The following is a 13,795-nucleotide window of genomic DNA, read 5'->3' as shown; positions in this document are numbered from 1 at the left end:
GAGGGCGCTCCGACGCCCGGAAACGCTTTACGGCAGGAGGGAGGGAGGGAGGGAGGGAGGAGCGCAGCGCCGCCGCCGCCGCGCTTTACGGCAGGCTGGCGCAGCGGCTACGTGCCGCCTTTTCCGTCTCTTTCTTTTCCGGCAGGAGCGCTTTACGGCAGCAGGGCAAACACTCTCTGGGGATAATAATGATAGTTTATTGTTATATTTTTAAGGCGGGGGGGGACCTCAAAGCGGCTTACAATCTGCATTAAAACATCAAATGCACAAATGATCTTTATTTATTTATTCATTATTAATTCTGACACATTAATATGTGGCTGGTAAAATTCCAATGCGCCAACAAAATTTTTGCTTATTGGTATTTAATAATCGGATAGGACAGCGATACAAATGCAATATTTCAATGTGTTAATAATTGGTTATTAATGATAATAATGCAATGTTGCAGCAATACAAATGCAACAGGTGCAATAAAAATCACGTTATTGGCATCAGTACAGCGCACTTATTTCCTCGCGTCTCTTTAAATTGTAAAACTATTATTAGTATTAGGTATTAACATTTTAATAGCATAATAATATGACTTCAGCATCAGCATTATTATTATTCATTTATTTATACCCCGCCCATCACAACTTCTTGTTAGACTTGGTGCGCTCCTTTCCTCCTCCCAACCTGTTTTCCTTTTGTGCTGCATCCGTTTCAGATTCTTTTCATTTTAGCAAGTTGCAATTATGCCCTCTTTTGGGCCGAAAAATTGGATTTTTAAAACTCTTTAGGTAAAATTAGTTATTTTTTTAAACAGCATTTATAGACCGCTTGATTGCAATAAAGCCTCTGAGCAGTTCACAAGAAAAATCATTGATATCTCAGTGGCATATTTCAAAGCTATACAGCATACCTAACATTAACACCGATAGAGCTCAGTAGGACTTTCTGGGTAAACATGTAAGAAACTGCTGTCAGTCTATAGTGGGGAGGGGGGGTGTGTGTGTTAATATTTTACACTTTTTAAGGCTGCAGTCAAAACCCCACTTACCTGTGAGTAAGCCCCAACAGGACTTACTTCTGAGTAGACAAGATTAGGTTTGCAGCCTTACCCTGCAATCCCGGCCTGAATGCTTACCTAGAAGCAAGTTCCACTCTGTCTAATGGGGCTCAGTCCCCAAAGTTATGTGTGCTTAGCCCCCCTGAAATCAACAGGCTGAAACATACCCCCAAAGTTAGGGTGCGGCAAACTTTTTACAATCTTCAACAAACCCATCCTATCTCCATCTTCACCCACCGGAGAAAAGAGTAGTAGCCTTAGTTTATTTTATCATTTATTTAAATTTGTTATTTTAAAAAAGCAGTTTGTAACAACTGTAACATAAAACCACACAATAAGAACCATGTAGAAAATTGAAACCAGATAACTGTTGCGGAAAGATAATTGCCCGCATAACCTGCTGGAATAGCAAAGTTTTACGGCAGGCATTTAAAAGTCGAAAACAGAAGACTCTCTGGTGGCGGAGAGTTCCACAGGACTGGGAAAACGACAAGAAAGGCTCAGTTTCTTTTTTGTTGTCAAATGAGCCTTGCAAACTGGAGGAGCTCTAACCATCCCATACAATGGGAGGAAAATACTCCCCCATAGCAATCACCTTTTGGTCCAAGACAGGTGTGTGATGAAGAGGGAGGGGGAAAAACCTGTTAATCACCTGATGCAGGTGAAGCTATAAAAAGCTGCTGCTAGGGGTATTTTTCCCTTTTTGGGCTACAGAAGGCCTTGTAGGGTGTGAAGAATGGGGGGCTATGGCTGGCTGTTAATTTGCTTAACTGTGGGAGCGATGCCAGCCCCACTTCGAGTTCATACAGGACAGTGGTTCCCTTCGACCCAGTCCTGGTGGGTTCAGCAAACTGGGCCTTACTGGGTGAAGGTAAAATGTGACCAGTCCCAAGTTACTGTGTCAGTGGAGAAAAGTCCAGGAGCCAAAGAGCTGGTGAAACCAAGTGACCTGACCCTGGGAGACTGTCCTTATACGAGCCTCGAAGGAGAAACTGTGGTTTTTGCGGTCGCCCTCCAAGCGTGCGGATCCCAGGTCCAGGTGAGATGTTGGGGTTCCTCCTCTGTCTTCTCCATTCTTCCTTCTGGGTGATGTTGAAATGTTGGGAACAGAGCCTCGCTTTCCTCCAACTCTATGATTCCTTGAAATAAAAAAAATAAGGTTATATATATATATATGTGTGTGTGTGTGTGTGTATATATATATATATATATATATGTATGTATATAGTGGAACCTCGGGTATAGTGGAACCTCGGATTACATACGCTTCAGGTTACGCACTCCACTAACCCAGAAATAGTGCTTCAGGTAAAGAACTTTGCTTGAGGATGAGAACAGAAATCGTGCTCCAGTGGCACGGCAGCAGTGGGAGGCCCCATTAGCTAAAGTGGTGCTTCAGGTTAAGAACAGTTTCAGGTTAAGAACGGACCTCCGGAACGAATTAAGTACTTAACCTGAGGTACCACCGTGTGTGTGTGTGTGTGTGTGTGTGTACATACATATATATATATGTGTTCATAATTGTATCAACCAAGCGCATACATAGACGTGTAGCCCACATGTCTGGAGCAGCACAGGAAGACCGCCCTGAAACCATTTTGACTCCCAACCTACCAAATGTTTTCTCTGCAAGGAGGGAGGGGGTGAGGCAACCTTCCCATTGTCTCAGGAATTGGGTAATCACCATCTCAAAGGAATGGCCAGACTACCAGGAAAGGCAATCAGATAAGGCATTATCAGATAACCTGGCAGACAGGGTAAAAAACAAGGCACTCGGATTTCTGTTGTAGACCGCCTTTTCTGTGATGTAGGTATGATGTTTGTGGGGTGGTGGTCTTGGGTTACACCCCTAGGGCAGGCACACCTTTGTTCTGGGTCCTCCTCCTCTCCTGCGTGTGAGGGGAGCCCCCTGTTGCAAACAGTTCAATAAAGATCAGGCTTACGAGCTGCTTTGCTTCTCAATATTCTCTGGTTGGCCTCTGTTATTTTCTCAGACCAATGGAGAACCTACAAAGGACTTTATAAGGGCTTTTGTGCCCCCCATAAGGGAATAAGGGCAGGCTTTTGTTTATTACACTTTCCTGCCTTTGGGCTGGCTGAGGACTTCCCAAGCCTGGTGTGTCTGGGAACTCTCCATCGCTTGCCAACGAGAGGCAGTGTGGTGCAGTGGTTGCAGGGACCTGGGAGTCCAGAGTTCAAATCCCCCCACCACTTGGCTGTGAAGCTCACCGGGTGTTTCTCAGCCGAACCTACCTCACAGGGTGGTTGTGCGATTGAATGAGGAGGGATCGAAGCATTTCTGCCACCTTTAGCCCCTCCGAGAAAATGGTGGGCTGTGAATGCAATAAATCAAATAAATTGCAGATGTGGATTAAGGTTTGGAGCTGTGTCCATCACCCTGACATCTGGGCTTGTGTGTGTGCAAATGTTGATAAAAATAATAATAATAATTTATTATTTATCCCCTGCCCATCTGGCTGAGTTTACCCAGCCACTCTGGGCGGCTCTCAATCAAGTGTTCAATACTGCAGTGCGATTCTCTCTTTATTCTCCCAACAGCTGACTCCAGGCACCATGATCTACAGAAATATTTTGTTTTACAACGCGGAAAGGCCTGCTCCCACCACAGCTGAGCCCAGCCTGCCGTCTGCAGTCCTCGTTGAGTGTCATTGTCCAAGGTTTGCAAAAAAATCGTGTGAGGTATTTGGGGAGAGAGGGTACTGGGCATGAGAACAGCGCCTGGATGGTTCCCTACGATGAATGACCTCTCAGGTTAACTGGGAAAACCTATATTTGTAGGTGCAGCCTACATTCTGGAAGACAAGGAAATCACAAATACAAAGGCTTATTATCGGCATTACCCCATATACATTTAAAGTGCTAATATATCAAATAATAAATAATTTCCCCAGGCACTCTGGGCAGCTTCCAAAAAATATTTAAAATATAATAAAGCATCAAGCATTCAAAACTTCCCTAAACAGGGCTGCCTTCAGATGTTTTCTAAAAACAGCTATGGCTTCCCCAAAATAATTCCATAAACTGAGGTTGTGGGGTTTTTTTTAGGAGATCCTTATTCTCCCCAGAGATGTACAGTTTTTGGAGTGGTTTAACAACCAGTCCCTCTTCCTGAGGAATTTGATTAATTGTGAGGGGATATGGGGGATTCCCTGTACTTTTTTCCGGGGGTACTTGAGGGTACTAGCATCTTTTGTCCTGCAAAAAAAGCACTGGTTTGAAATGTGGCTCTTCCTATAACAATAGCGAGTACCACCAGCAACCTCTTTCTTAAGGAAAGCAATGGAGGGTTTCTAACCAGTCTCAGGCTCCATCCATAACAAACTACACTACCCAGAATTCTTTGGGGGAAGCCATGACTCTTTAAAGTGGCATCTTAGTGTGATATGGTGGGAATGTGGCCAGAGTGTCTCTGGGCATCTGCAGAGTGTCGCCCCTTAATTCGGGGCTCGTGACAGCTGGAGTCCCAGAAGATTTGCAGGGCCACAGATATCCTCTATCTTGGCTTGAATAATGTTGTAGCCACGGACAGGAACAAGGGACCAGAAGGCAGATAATGCGATCCCAAACCAAATTTGCATTGCAGCCCAGTAGTATATCTTAGGCTTTTTTGAGGGCAACACACCATTTAAGGCAGGCTATGGGAATACTGGGACGCGGGTGGTGCTGTGGGTTAATCCACAGAGCCTAGGGCTTGCCGATCAGAAGGTTGGCGGTTCGAATCCCCACAATGGTCGGTCCCTGCTCCTGCCAACCTAGCAGTTCGAAAGCACGGCAAAGTGCAAGTAGATAAATAGGTACTGCTCCAGCGGGAAGATAAATGGCATTTCTGTGCGCTGCTCTGGTTCGCCAGAAGAGGCTTAGTCATGCTGCCCACATGACCCGGAAGCTGTACACTGGCCCCCTCGGCCAATAAAGCGAGATGAGCGCCACAACCCCAGACTCGTCCGCGACTGGACCTAATGGTCAGGGGTCCCTTTACCTTTATGGGAATACTTGTTATCTCAGTAGGCAAGCAGCCTACCACACTTCCTTTTTCACCCCTCCAAGCCATGAGAACTGGAGAGCAGGAAAGGTGTATGTGATTTGGGGTGGGAGGGATGAGCAGTTTTAGTGACTTACCTGGTGCAGGTGTGGTTGGGCTTGGTGGGCAGGGAACGACCAGCCTGAGCAACACCTGTATTTCTGAGCCTGTGGACACTGAGGTCCAGCTCCGAGGGCCTTCTGGCGGTTCCCTCACTGCGAGAAGCCAAGTTACAGGGAACCAGGCAGAGGGCCTTCTCGGTGGTGGCGCCCGCCCTGTGGAACGCCCTCCCACCAGATGTCAAAGAGAACAACAACTACCAGACTTTTAGAAGACATCTCAAGGCAGCCCTGTTTAGGGAAGCTTTTAATGTTTGATGTATCACAGTATTTTAATATTCTTTTGGAAGCCGCCCAGAGTGGCTGGGGAAACCCAGCCAGATGGGCGGGGTATAAATAATAAATTATTATTATATTATTATGTGGCAGTGAGTTCCATAGGTTAACTGATGTGCTGCCCGTGGGAATCAGTGGCACAGAATTATCTGAACGGACCTTTTAAGTATGTAGCTTTGGTACAATGCACCCTTGCCCTTTCATGTAAATTGTTTTTTTTCCCAGACTGGTGTTCTCTCTTTCACAGGCAAATGCCCTCAGGAGGCTCAAGGAATATCAGTGAAGCAAAAGGCTCCGAGATGCTGGCGAATCTGAGAACAGCTGTTGGGCGACAGAAAAGAAATGTCTATTGGCAGCAAGGCAGGTGTCTCTGAAACCAAAAACATCATGGGTATATCTAAGTCAGCCTCCCTCTGATGCCCTCCAGATGTCTTGGACTACAACTCCCATCATCCTTAGCTTAGCCAATTGTCCGGGGTGGTGGGAGTTGTAGTTCAAAATATCTTGAGGGGGAAGGCTGACATAAAACGTGGCGCATGTCTTCTGGCTTAGCTCAGTGGTGGCCAAACTTGGCCCTCCAGCTGTTTTTGGACTACAACTCCCATCATCCCTAGCTATCAGGACCAGTGGTCAGGGATGATGGGAATTGTAGTCCCAAAAAAACATCAAGAGGGCAGAATTTGGCCACCACTGGAGCCTTAGCTTGATTCTTATAATGTGTTCAATGGAAAGAGTCATATGTCTTTTTTTTGAATTCTCGTTTCTGTTAAATTATCGTTGAGACCAGTGGCTCATACGCAGTAATGCAACCCGACCACAGAACTGGCAAATGGTTAAAGAGGAACATAACAGCTGAATGTTAAGGTGGAAAACAGATAAGGTACAAGGAGGGTTCAAACATGTACAGTAAAAAATTGGGTTGAGTAAAAGTTTTGGGGGTTGAGTAAAATTTTTTTCCAAGGAGTGTTTTTGGATGAGATGGTGGGACAATGGGGTAGAAGAATGTGGTTGGGCAAAGGATGAAGAGCTAAGATGATAATAGTAATAATAATTTATACCCCGCCCATCTGGCTTTCCCCAACCACTCTGGGCGGCTCCCAACCGAATGTTAAAAACACAATACAGTGGTACCTCGGGTTACAGACGCTTCAGGTTACAGACTCCGCTAACCCAGAAATAGTGCTTTGGGTTAAGAACTCTGCTTTAGGATGAGAACAGAAATTGCTCAGCGGTGGCAGCAGGAGGCCCCATTAGCTAAAGTGGTACGTCAGGTTAAGAACAGTTTCAGGTTAAGAACAGGCCTCTGGAACGAATTAAGTACTTAACCTGAGGTACCACTGTATAGCATTAAACATTAAAAACTTCCCTAAACAGGGCTGCTTTCAGATGTCTTCTAAAAGTCAGATAGTTGTTTATTTCCTTGACATCTGATGGAGGAGTGCTCCACAAGGCAGGTGCCACCACCGATAAGGCCCTCGGAGCTGGACCTCAGCGTCCAGGCAGAACGATGGGGGTTGAGACGCTCCTTCAGGTCTACTGGGTCGTGGCCATTTAGGGACTTAAAGGTCAGCACCAACACTTTGAATTGTGTTGTAGTTTTGCCTGTAGGTCTGTCCTAATGGAAATGCTCTGGCAGACTCTGAACTGTCTGGGATTGCATTGTTGAATGAAGCCTGACCATTTGGGATTTGGGGTGAGCCTCTGTACTTGAACCACTCCCAAGGGGAATTTCCCCACATGCCGCACATCAGAGAACGCATCACAGAAATCTGGGAAGTTACAGAAGTCTTCTTCTTCTTCAGTACATTTCCAAGCACAATTCAAAGTGCTGGTGCTGACCGTGAAAGCCCTAAACGGCCTCAAAGGCCCAGTAGACCTGAAGGAGCATCTCCACCCCCATCGTTCTGCCCGGACACTGGGGTCCAGCTCCGAGGGCCTTCTGGCAGTTCCCTCCCTGCGAGAAGTGAGGTTACAGGGAACCAGGCAGAGGGCCTTCTCGGTGGTGGCGCCTGCCCTGTGGAATGCCCTCCCGTCAGATGTCAAGGAAATAAGCAGCTATCCTATCTGAAGGCAGCCCTGTTTAGGGAAGTTTTTAATATTTATTGCTGTATTGTTTTTAACACTTGATTGGGATCCGCCCAGAGTGGCTGGGGAAAATCAGCCAGATGGGCGGGGTATAAATAAATTGTTGTTGTTGTTGTTGTTGTTGTTACTACTACTATTGTTGTTGTTGTTGTTATATTCTTCTTCACCTTCACGTACAGAGAACTCGTCTTTAATTCAAACGGAGTCCAACGAGGAGACCACCCTTGCTTCAACCCAGGGCCCAGTTCCAGACGCGGAGAAGAAAGTGGTGATTGTGAAACACAAGTCGGCACGTGAGACAGCCAGCAGTGCTATACTAATTGATTCCTTTGTCTCCTGTGAGAATCTGCCCCTCTTTTGCTTGGTTACTCCCAACAGTGGAGTGGACTCAGGTGGCCAAAGACCGTTAACTATTTCTGCGGCAGGGTCCCTGTTGCCAGGATCCCAGAGCTGCCCAAACAGCCTGAAAGGGGGAGCTTTGTCGGCACAGTGTAGAATCGTAGAAGCGGAAGGGGGACCCCCAAAGGTCATCCATCCCAACCCCCTTCAATGCAGGAATCTTAGTTAAAGAATCCCTGGCACATGGCCATCCAATCTCTGCTTTAAAACCTCCAAGAAAAGATAAGCCTACTGCCGTCCAAGTTAGTCTCCATACCGTGGGTAGGCAAACTAAGGCCTGGGGGCCGGATCCGGCCCAATCGCCTTCTAAATCCGGCAATTTGTTCAATATTTTTTTTTTCAAAATATAGTCCAGCCCCCCACAAGGTCTGAGGGACAGTGGACCAGCCCCCTGCTGAAAATGTTTGCTGACCCCTGCTCCATACCCTCCAACATTTCTCGGATGAAAATAGGGACGTCCCATTCCATAATGATGAATTTTACTATTTATACCTCACACATCTGACCGGGTTGCCCCAGCCGCTCTGGGCAGCTTCCAACATATATAATAAAACATTAAACATTAAAAAAACAAAAAACCTATCCCTATACAGGATTGCCTTCAGATAGCCCGGGGGATCAGATAACTCCATACCCTCCAACGTTTCTCCAATGAAAATAGGGACACCCTAAGGAAAAGCGGGATGCGGGTGGTGCTGTGGGTTAAACCACAGAGCCTAGGACTTGCCGATCAGAAGGTCGGCAGATCGAATCCCAGCAATGACAGGGTGAGCTCCCGTTGCTCGGTCCCTGCTCCTGCCAACCTAGCAGTTCAAAAGCACATCAAAGTACAAGTAGATAAATAGGTACCACTCTGGTAAATGGCATTTCTGTGCGCTGTTCTGGTTCGCCAGAAGCGGCTTAGTCCTGCTGGCCACATGACCCGGAAGCTGTACGCCGGCTCCCTCGGCCAGTAAAGCGAGATGAGTGCCGTAACCCCAGAGTCGGCCACGACTGGACCTAATGGTCAGGGGTACCTTTACCTTTAAGGAAAAGCGGGACATTCTGGGATTAAATCAGAAACTGGGGTGGCTTCTCTCTATCAGGGATGTCCCTGGAAAATAGGGAGACTTGGAGGGTCTGTTGCTCTGTCACACAGCTCCAAAATAGGCCCAGCCATCACCATAATCTGTTCCTTAGTTTCCTGTCCGAACAGCAAGATCTTTGGAGGAAGGACAAGGAAGGAGCCAGTCTAAGCTCTCTTTGGGAGGGAATTCCACAATCTGGGAGCAGCCACAGAGAAGGCTCTTGTTTTACCCCTAAGCGAAGGTTACCAGATTTTTTTCAATGAATCCGGGAACACTTTCATTAATTACTACACGTTTGGGACGTTGATTCTGCAGTGATGGCGGTGGCAGAGGGGCGACGGCCGCCTTGACCTCAACCGCCACGTTTCCCCTTCCTCCGAAGCTTCTATCACCTTTCTCCATGAGCCTGGTCAGCCCTTGAGTTGTTGGTTCTTCGGTGGTGGTGGTGGGGAAGCGATGCGCGGTGGGTCAGGCATGGAAGGCGGAGAAGGAGGGCCAAGAGCGGCGGTGGCAGCAGCGAGGCTTGGGCAGCGCAATACCTCCCTTCCCATCGGAGCAGCGCCAATCCCATTCCTACTTGCGTGCAAGCAGGAGGGGGCGGGGATCCCTCAGCTGGGAAGGGAGGCTTCCCGTTGCCTAACTGAGAGATCCCTGCTCCCTCCTGCTTGCACGCAAGTAGGAGTTGGGAGGCTGCTCTGATAGGCAGCGTGGAGCCTCCCTTCACAGCTTAGTTGCTGGGCTCAGGGAAGGTGGAGGCAGCCCGGAAACTGCATCTTCGAGCCCCTGCACTGCCATCATATGGGGACTTCCGAGCAGTTCCTGGGGGCCAGCAAGACCCAACTGCTCTGGGCTGCTGAGACTGCCGCTGCTGCGTTTCCCGGGGACATTAGATGAAATCCGGGGACATTCTGGGGATGGAATTTGTCCGGGGACTTATTTGCAAATCCGAGGACTCTCCCCGGGAAACGGGGATGTCTGGTAACCCTACTCTAGGCATGATGCTGATGGGACCCAGGTAAGGTGCTCACCTGATGATCCTTAGCACCTGGCCAGGTTTGTAAAGGGAGATATGATCTTTCAGATTATCTGGGCCCAAACCGTCCCCCCTTAGCTAGCACCCTGCTATATCGTATTTGGGGAAAAATTAGTGTGATCAGGGCCTTTAAAAAAAGAGGAAATAATCTTCACTGGAGTTTTGCTGTTTCTCTTTCAGTGATGATGAAGGATCCCGGAATGATAATGGCGCTGATTATCGTCGTATCTTCGCTTGCTCTCGTCCTTTTTGCCATGATAACTCAGTTTGTGTACCAGAGATGCGGGGGGTGATGCTGCTTAGTGCGGAGTTGTAACTAATTTTGTGTGCGCGCACGTGTTAATAAAACAAGTTGAAAGTGGATTTGCCTCTGTGCAATTGTATTGTCGTGTGTTTGGGCGGGTGTGGGGGGGTCAGTCTGGATGATGCCCAGAGTCCCCAATTCTTGGGGTCTTGTACCCAGTGAGGGTTTGACTCTGACAAAGGGTTCTGTTGCTGCTGAACTAGTCAGACAAGCATCTTAGCAAGAGAACGGCCTTACCTGGCCATTTAAATGTCCTCATCAGCACCTCAAAAGGTTGCCAAGTGATGGTTCCTGTTATGTATTCAGTGGATCTCATAGCTGTCAACTTACAGATTTGAAAATAAGGGACCAGCAACCTCAAAAATAAGGGATCAGCAGCCAAAATAAGGGATTTTCCCAGCACAGGTATGTTCGACTTCTGAGCCCCTCCGAGCCAAAGGCAGAAAGCCCAGCCAGCAGCCAAACGAAGCCTCAAGCGGTGGTTCCCACAGCGCAGCAACCCGGCAAAGGGGATGCAGCAAGGAAAACCACCGTCCCCTCTCCGCTGGGAAGCGCTGAGCAAAGGCGAGTCCCCAGGCAAGGCGGCCGATTTGATTGGCACAAGGCATGCAAGCTCCACCCCCCAGTCGTTCTCAGACTCCTTATTGGGTGAGCAACGCAGCCAAGCAACGCAGTTGGAGCCTCCCTCCTCCCTGGCCGGCAGGGAGGGAGGGAGAGGAGCTGCTTCCTTTGAAACCCGGGAAATTTAAGGGACATCATCAATAAGGGACAGCAGCGGGACAGAGCGCTGGGATAAGGGACTTTCCCGCAAAATAAGGGACACTTGACAGCTATGGTGGATCTGTGTTTGTCTGAGCTCGAGTCTGGACTGAGGAATCTGAGCTCCTGTGTTCTGATTCGATACGTGATGTCCAATCACAGAACATTTCAGGATTTGGGCTTCTGCCATTGGCCCTTGAACTTGTGAGTCGTGATTCGCAGCTTGGAAGTTTAGACAGCCAATCATGTCGGGAGTGGGAGTTGTCCACAACTTAACAGGAGTGGCCCAGGCTTTTAGGAATGTATATAAAGCAGTTGCTTTGCCCCTGTTTCCCAGTTATGTAGTTCAATAAAGGTTCTTGCTGTTATCGCTTGTGCCTTGCCTTGTGGGAACCCACCTACACTTCAGTTCCCACTCAGGGATGGTCCCTTCCAGGCTAATGGGCGGGCCCTTTCCCCACTCGATATCTAGCTTTTAGGGAGGAGAACAACAGAGTTTGAATGTCCATGAGATGAGCTAGAAGGCTGGAAGTTGGAGACACAGACATGTTTGCACCGTGATGGATTCAAAGCTGCAACTAATGTAAAAGGAAGATCTGGTGGGATGTTAATGCTTTGAGCCCTTCCTTCCTATGCTCAGTTTGTAGATAAATAACAAGTTATATACTTATTTATTTGTAAATAAAACCACATATATTAAAGACACTACAGAAATGGAAAACACTGGAATCCCTGGATTAATCTTGCAGCTCAGAGATTAGGATGATCTGTGGGTTGTATCCAATGTGAGGGCGTAGACTCATGCCCATTAATTTTAGTGGGTCTAATCTAGGTAGAACTTAATTGCACGCACCCCAATATGTGTGTGTGATCTTTCTTCCACTTTAGAATCATCACAGCAATCACCCATTTCCTACCCATTCCACAGCCCCCTTTCCCCTGTGCCCAGAAGGGTCGCTGACTTGGTTCTCTGCCTATCGGAGACTTGCCTCACTTAATTCCACTTATGAATCACTTCCTATATAAAATATCACCAGTGTTGAAGCAATTATTCTTCAACATCATCTTCGTTGGACTGGTCATGTTGTGCAGATGCCTGATGATCGTCTTCCAAAGCAACTACTCTATTCTGAACTTAAAAATGGAAAGCGCAATGCTGGTGGTCAACAAAAGAGGTTTAAAGACTCTCTCAAGGCAAATCTTTTAAAATGTAGTATAAGCACCGACAACTGGGAAACACTGGCCTGCAAGTGCTCCAGTTGGAGAACAGCCTTGACCAAAGGTGTTGTGGGCCTTGAAGACACTCGAACTCAGGACACAAGGGAGAAACGTGCTAAGAGGAAGGCATGCTTGGCAAATCCACGCCGTGATCAACTCCCACCCGGAGACCTATGTCCCCACTGTGGAAGGACGTGTGGATCCAGAACCGGCCTCCACGGTCGCTTATGGACTCATTGTTAAAACCGTGTTTATGGAAGACAATCTTACTCGGCTACGAGGGGTCGCCAAAGAAGAAGATAAAATATCTCAAAGCAGTTTTGTAATAAAAGCATCACCCAAAAAACCCCAACAACCACCAACCACTACAAAATTCCATACATTATTTAAAAAATGCTTCCCTGTGTTGAAACAATCCTAAAGCAGATGCAGCCTGAAAAATATCTCTACTTAAAAGGTTTGCTGGAAGAGGGAGGCATTTAACAGGCGCCGAAAAGACCCACTTTATTAACCTAGAACGCGGCAGCTAGACTGGGGACTGGGAGCAGCCGTCGAGACCATATAACACCGGTCCTGAAAGATCTTCATTGGTTCCCAGTACATTTCCGAGAACAATTCAAACTGTTGGTCCTGACCTTTAAAGCCCTAAATGGCCCAGTATACCTGAAGGAGCATCTCTACCCCCATCGTTCAGCCCGGACACTGAGGTCCAGCTCCGAGGGGCTTCTGGCAATTCCCTCGCTGCGAGAAGTGAGGTTGCAGGGAACCAGGCAGAGGGCCTTCTTGGTGGTGGCACCTGCCCTGTGGCATGCCCTCCCATCAGATGTCAAGGAAATAGTCAACTATCTGACTTTTAGAAGACATCTGAAGGCAGCCCTGTTTAGGGAAGTTTTTAATGTCTGACGCTGTATTTACAGATAGGTAGCCGTGTTGGTTTGCCATAGTCAAAATAAAAAAATTCCTTCCAGTAGCACCTTAAAGACCAACTAGTTAGTTCTTGGTATGAGCTTTTGTGTGCATGCACACTTCTTCAGATACACTGAAACAGAAGTTGCCAGATCCTTCTATATAGTGGGGAGGGGTATTACTCAGAAGGGTGGTGGGAATGGGTGATTGGCAGATAGCTGAGATGAGCCTGTTGACGACTCTTAACGACTGCAATAGGTCTTACAGGAAAAGGCAAGGGGTGAGAAGGTGAAAAATGGCTTAGTCATGTATAATGAGATAAGAATCCAATGTCTTTGTTCAGACCAGGTCTCTCCATGGTTTTAAGTTTGGTAATGAGTTGCAATTCAGCAGCTTCTCTTTCCAGTCTGTAATTGTTTTGTAGTCTGTAATTGTTTCCAGTCTGTAATTGACGCTGTATTGTTTGGGGAAACCCAGCCAGATGGGCAGGGTATAAATAATAATAATAATAATAATAATAATAATAATAATAATAA

The 13,795-nt window shown here is 47.3% G+C and overlaps 1 protein-coding gene across 2 annotated transcripts; it reads left to right on the top strand.

Moving 5' to 3' along the window:
* The first annotated feature begins 1,031 nt into the window (after positions 1-1,031).
* LOC310692197 (zona pellucida sperm-binding protein 3-like) lies at positions 1,032-10,418 on the top strand. Of its 2 annotated transcripts, XM_083472864.1 has the most exons (6): positions 1,032-1,663; positions 1,861-2,090; positions 3,611-3,729; positions 5,736-5,848; positions 7,753-7,866; positions 10,253-10,418. In XM_083472864.1, the coding sequence occupies exons 1-6, from the start codon at positions 1,615-1,617 to the stop codon at positions 10,363-10,365; spliced, it is 738 nt and encodes a 245-aa protein (XP_083328990.1). In that variant the 5' UTR covers positions 1,032-1,614; the 3' UTR covers positions 10,366-10,418. The 2 variants fall into 2 exon arrangements, with proteins under 2 accessions (XP_083328990.1, XP_083328989.1); XM_083472863.1 differs by having other exon boundaries at positions 1,032-2,090.
* The last annotated feature ends 3,377 nt before the right edge of the window (positions 10,419-13,795 follow it).

The sequence above is a fragment of the Podarcis liolepis genome (genome assembly GCF_965112155.1).
Source record: "Podarcis liolepis genome assembly, chromosome: 13".
NCBI lineage: Eukaryota > Metazoa > Chordata > Lepidosauria > Squamata > Lacertidae > Podarcis > Podarcis liolepis.
Note: the sequence above shows the minus strand (reverse complement) of the source record. Positions and strands in the feature narration are given on the sequence as shown.

Bases quoted from the DNA above. Each gene is read 5' to 3' on its own strand.
- LOC310692197 (XM_083472863.1), top strand. From the start codon at position 1,788: ATGGGGGGCTATGGCTGGCTGTTAATTTGCTTAACTGTGGGAGCGATG. The intron at 3,730-5,735 runs GTTTGCAAAAAA...TCTCTTTCACAG, and splicing joins GTTGAGTGTCATTGTCCAAG to GCAAATGCCCTCAGGAGGCT. The intron at 7,867-10,252 runs GTGAGACAGCCA...TTTCTCTTTCAG, and splicing joins TGTGAAACACAAGTCGGCAC to TGATGATGAAGGATCCCGGA.